General features: G+C 37.6%; 1 protein-coding gene across 1 annotated transcript; it reads left to right on the top strand.

The window, feature by feature from the left end:
- The first annotated feature begins 269 nt into the window (after positions 1 to 269).
- Positions 270 to 3,114, top strand: LOC108198030 (uncharacterized). Its single transcript, XM_064083637.1, has 3 exons — positions 270 to 858; positions 973 to 2,162; positions 3,046 to 3,114. The coding sequence occupies exons 1-3, from the start codon at positions 270 to 272 to the stop codon at positions 3,112 to 3,114; spliced, it is 1,848 nt and encodes a 615-aa protein (XP_063939707.1).
- Positions 3,115 to 5,545: the final 2,431 nt, after the last annotated feature.

The raw sequence follows: 5,545 nt of genomic DNA, 5'->3' as shown, positions 1-5,545 counted from the left end.
TATTAACTGGTCACTATGTGTATTATGTATTTTATCTGCAATTTGTCTGCAGTTTCAATGTTTAAATATATAGGGTTATGTTAGAAATATCTTATACTCTGAGTATGCCTTTGAGTTTATACTGTGCGCATGCCTTTGGTTTAAGTTTTTTCATCTTATCAGGCATATAAACTAGCTGCCCTATTAGTGTTTTCATCGCATTAGGGCAATCTAAGTATGCCTAGACTTATAATCTTTTAACTTGGCAGGCTATATCATTGAGTGTTATAATGGACGATGATTATTGTAGTTGGATAGAATTTCCGAAATCTAGTAAAGAGTATGTAGCAGGAATAAAGGCATTTTTGGAAAATGCATTTCCAATTTATGCTAAAGGACAAGAAATGAAGTGTCCCTGCAAAGTATGTGTGAACCGTTACTGGCACCTTCAAACTGTTATCTATGATCATCTCATATGTAGTGGCCCATCTCCATTACATATGAAATGGATCTGTGAGGTTTCACATACCAAAGTAGACGGTAGTAATGACGTCATGGAGGGTTTTGAAGATAATTTAGGGGAAATGTTCAAGTGTACGGGTAAAAAGTTCCGAGATTTAGAAAATGACTATGAAAGTCTAACAAATGCAGAGGCTAGAAAGTTTTATCGCCATGTTAGGGAGGGTAAACAACCACTATATCCCGGTTGCACTAAATTCTCTCGGTTAAGTTTCCTTATTAAACTTTATCATTTAAAATGTGCTCACAGAATTTCCGAGTCTGCCTTTGGGGAACTACTAGAGTTAATAAAAGATGCCTTTCCTGATGCACACCTACCTTTGTCTCTGAATGCCGCGAAAAACATGATCAAGGATTTAGGTCTACATTATGAAAAAATACATGCCTGCCGAAACAGTTGCATGTTGTATTGGGGAGACAATAAAGACAAAGAATAATGTGATAATTGCGGTGTTTCTAGGTGGGTGTTACCAGCAAAGAAAGGCAGTGATGCTAGTCATGAAGGGCAAGTTATCCGCAAAGTCCCAGCGAATGTGATGAGGTACTTCCCTCTGAAACCTAGATTGCAGAGGTTTTTCATGTGCAAGGACTATTCAAAACTAATGACATGGCATGACGTGGGACGACAAAAGGATGGGAAGCTAAGACATCCGGCTGATGCTCAGTCTTGGAAGACGATGGATGCCATCTATCCTGATTTTTCATCAGAAAATCGGAACATTAGTTTAGGGGTAGCCGCAGATGGATTCAACCCTTATCGTTCAATGAATCTAAGTCACAGTACTTGGCCAATTATATTGGTTAATTACAACCTCCCGCCTTGGTTATGCATGAAACCAGAAAACCTAATTCTCTCAACACTAATATCTGGTCCAGAATCACCACGTAATAGTATTGACGTGTATATGCAACCTTTAATTGCGAAGTTGAAAGAAATGTGGGAGGTCGGCGTCCAAACGTATGATGCCTTGGCTGATGAAGATTTTAATTTGCGTGCTAGAGTGCTATGGACTATTAGCGATTTTCCGGGATATGCTATGTTGTCCGGCAGGAGCACAAAAGGCAAACTAGCGTGTCCTGTCTGCCATTATGAAACTTCATCACATTATTTAAAACATAGCAAGAAGATGTGCTATATGAACCATAGGAAGTTTCTCGATCCTGCACACAAGTGGAGAATGGATACTAAAAGATTTGATGGCACAATTGAAAAGGGGCATACTCCTCCAATTTTAACTGGAACAGACATCGAAGAGTTGTTGTCTGGGTATGTAAACCAGTTTGGGCTGAAGAAGAAAAAGGGTAACAGTCAAAAAGGTTGCCCTTTCAAAAAAAAGTCAATCTTCTTCGATTTGCCCTATTGGAAGCATAATCCACTTCGACATAACCTTGACGCCATGCACATAGAGAAGAATGTGTGTGATAACATATTGGGTACTTTACTCAATATGAGTGGCAAGACAAAAGATCATGTTGCTGCTCGTAAAGACTTACAAGAAATGGGAATAAGAAAAACCCTTCATCCTGTTCTATCAGAAGACGGAACACACCATGAAATCAGAGCAGCAATTTTTGACTTGTCGAATAAAGAGAAGGATGTGTTCTGCTCAGTTCTGAAAAATACTAAACTCCCATACGGCTGTGCTTCTAACATTAGTCGATATGTGCACACAAAGGACGATATGTGCCATACGCCATTTTCTCCGCATCAGAAAGAACGGTTTTATCGTCGGGCTTTTCATACCCACTTTCGACAATATCCCAATTATCATATGAACCGAGTAACACCTTCATTTGGATACTCCAGTTCCCGTAATTTGTTGCCGTCAACTTTGGGATTTGTGGTTGCGCCATCATATTTGACATTTTTTCTTCTTCGAAATAACCTAGCTCTGATACCACTTGTTAGAAACGTGTATGGGCCTCGCACCGAAAATTTCGATAATATTAAGATGCAAACACACAATTTGTATATTAATGTAACATGCAGCTACAATACTTATAATTTTGTTACACACACTAGGCTTCAGCCTTTCTTGTTACACACAGAGCTTCAGCTCTTGTTTTTTTCTCTCTACAAGTTTCACTTCACTTGCTTGAAAGCCCACCTTATTTCCAACAGAGCTTATCACCTATTCAAATACTTAGCTCCATGCATGCATATAAATATTACTTCACACGTTTGTACCCACCATAATTTCAGCTACACTTATTTCTACAAACCGTGTGCTTTATTCAACTTAGCTGTCTTTGACCTAGCTAGCTGCATACTTGTACAACGGGTTTGAATTCTAACATCTTTCATCTAACATTTAGGATCTTCAGTTCTGCATCAGTGGCAATGATGCCATCTGTAGAGGAGATCTGGCTCTTGCTTTCTTATATAATCATGTATTTACTACTTACTCAATTTGCATGTGTATGGCTGTCGCACGACCCTAGCCGAACTAACTTATATTTGCGGTCTGCCAGTCTCTCTGTCTTTTTTCTTTTCCTTGTATGTTATTATCGTTTATAATTTTTTTTGTAACTTATTATATTATGTAGGGTGTAGTGAATGTGGTTATGGGAATTGCACCTGAAATTGGGATGCTTTACTTGCAAGCACTTAGGTAACTTTACTTGTGATTGGCACTATTATTGTTATATACAACCCCCCCCCCCCCCACCCCACACACACACACAGAAGGTTAAATTGACAATCCTATAGTAGAGATATTAAAATTACCGGAATGGCGGAATCTTATATGTTCCAAAACATGGTTGGGTAAGAAAGATCACATTCACAGGATCGACAGCTGTTGGCAAAAAACTGATGGCAGGTGCTGCTGGGACTGTTAAGAAGGTAACGACTGGCAGATACAAGTTGACTTATATATGGTTTTAGTGTGCCCATTCTTTTATGTACTGTGTCTTTAGGTGTCCCTTGAACTTGGAGGAAATGCGCCTTGCATAACTTTTGATGATGCAGAGCTTGGAGTAGCCGTTAAAGGAACTGTAAGCTGATATGTTTGTTCCAATCTTTATTTTTCTATGTTGAGGGTTTTTTTGACAATATTGTGCTATTTGTATGAGCATATAGCTGGGTGCGGTTGATCTAAATCAAAATAGCAGTGCACAGAGACTTATATATTTTGTTTATTTTTGCACAAGTTTTTGTGCCTTTTTCACTGATTCTGTTTTGTACTAGGGAGCAGTGGTGGAACCAGAGGGTGCTAGGCGATGCTAGAGCCTCCTAACCTCGAAAAATCAATGGATATTTTTTTTTCAGCCCATGCTGAATTATTTATGTCAATATAATTTAGGCACTTCAAACGAGTCCAAGAAATACCTTATAACATGTCCTAAGTCATAATTTAGGGCATTTGACGAAAAATGTTGATCTAATAATGTTTTAATGATGCCTTATATCATTAAGACAACCTCTTCAACCCTTATTTATGAGGCACCTCTCTCTCCTTGCTCTATCCTATATTTTATAATAAATTCTTATACATACTCTCTTTTTCTCTCTACTTTGGACTTGCTCTTAGTCTAAAAAGTGATTAACAAATATTCCCTTCATCCCAATTTAGATGAGCTTTTTGCTCATTTCACACATATTAAGGAGTATCTCTGCCCATATTTATGTGTTGACTTTCTATAATATTAGCTGGATGGTACATTGAAAATGATAAATAAGAAAGGATAAGAATGGAAGATTGTTAATAAATATGCATTGAAAAGAAAGAGGCTCAACTATTTTTGAATAAATTTTTTTCGCAAAAGGATCATCTAATTTGGGATGGAGGGAATACATTCAAACAGATACTCATAAGTCATACGCACACACTTGACAATACCCTAACTCAGCATCTCACTGGGATAAATTCATTCAGTCGTGAACCCGCGACAACCTGCTCAGCTGCGCTCTCACTCCCAGCGGCCGGCTCCTAGTGCTCACTTCTCACAGGCCTGCAACCTGCTCTCTCCGACTGTCCCTATTCAATCAGTCCTTTACAATCTCACTTGCTTCCGAATTTGAGGCCCCCCTAAGATTTAGTCCTGGTTCCGCCGCCACTGCTAGGGAGCAAAAGTTTGGTTCATTATTTACTATTGCGTAAATATGTAACTGCAGCTGGGGACTAAGTTTCGTAATACTGGGCAAAGATGCATCTGTGCAAATACAATTCTCGTGCAAGAAGGTAACTACAACCAGCTAACAGTCTTCCTATAAAATGCGTAAAAAAATGCAATTGAGGTTCTAATTGGCTGTATGATGCTACAATAAAATATGTTTTTTCAAGTGCGTTATATATTTCAGTATTGGTATATTCAGCAATCAGTTTTCTGGGCTGTATTTGATTGGTTTGAAAAATCATTATCAACTTTAATTCCCTCTGTCAGTATTGAGTTGGTCCCGATCTCTTACAAAGTTGCGTCAATTTTTAGTGATGAAAAAACTCTACAATTAGTCCTTTGTCCCAGAGTCTTGATTTTCAGACTCGGTGAAGGTATTTATGATAAATTTGCGAAAGCTTTGTCTGATGCTATTAATATATATATTCTCTTAAGTGGAGTGCCTCCATTTTGGGCTGGTGAGATATACATATCTACCTTCCGGTATAATGCATATTTCTATTTATTCAAGGCACTTTAACAGAGTAACATATTTACCCATTTTTGTTTTCAAAATCTAAATAAACTGAGCAGGATATATTTGGAGAGGTTTTGCGTGGCGATCTCAACCTCTCATCTGATCCATGACCCAAGATATCTGAAAGTGTCCAGATCTCTACAATTTTCTTATATATTAAATATTGATATGTTGATTTGGATATATTCTGCTTAATTTCATTTTCTCTGATCCGAGTTTTGGATAACTCGTATGAATGATGACTGTACGTAACACTAAGACGGATAGAAAAATTGATGATGGAAAAATCAGAAGTTAACCTTGCGCATTGCTTAAACTTTTTGTAAACATTTGATTAGTTAACTTATACCCTGTTGGAACTAAAAATATGTATAATATAAAAATATGTATAATATAAGATTGAGAAAACAA

Source organism: Daucus carota, chromosome 8 (genome assembly GCF_001625215.2).
Source record: "Daucus carota subsp. sativus chromosome 8, DH1 v3.0, whole genome shotgun sequence".
NCBI classification, from domain to species: Eukaryota; Viridiplantae; Streptophyta; class Magnoliopsida; order Apiales; family Apiaceae; genus Daucus; species Daucus carota.
The sequence above is the reverse complement of the archived record's forward strand: the minus strand, read 5'-3'. Positions and strand labels throughout refer to the sequence as shown.

Coding starts and splice junctions, on each gene's coding strand:
- LOC108198030 (XM_064083637.1), top strand. CDS start 270: ATGGACGATGATTATTGTAGTTGGATAGAATTTCCGAAATCTAGTAAA. Junction 859..972: donor AAACATGATCAAGGATTTAG/GTCTACATTATG, acceptor GGGTGTTACCAG/CAAAGAAAGGCAGTGATGCT. Junction 2,163..3,045: donor CTTCTAACATTAGTCGATAT/GTGCACACAAAG, acceptor TATATTATGTAG/GGTGTAGTGAATGTGGTTAT.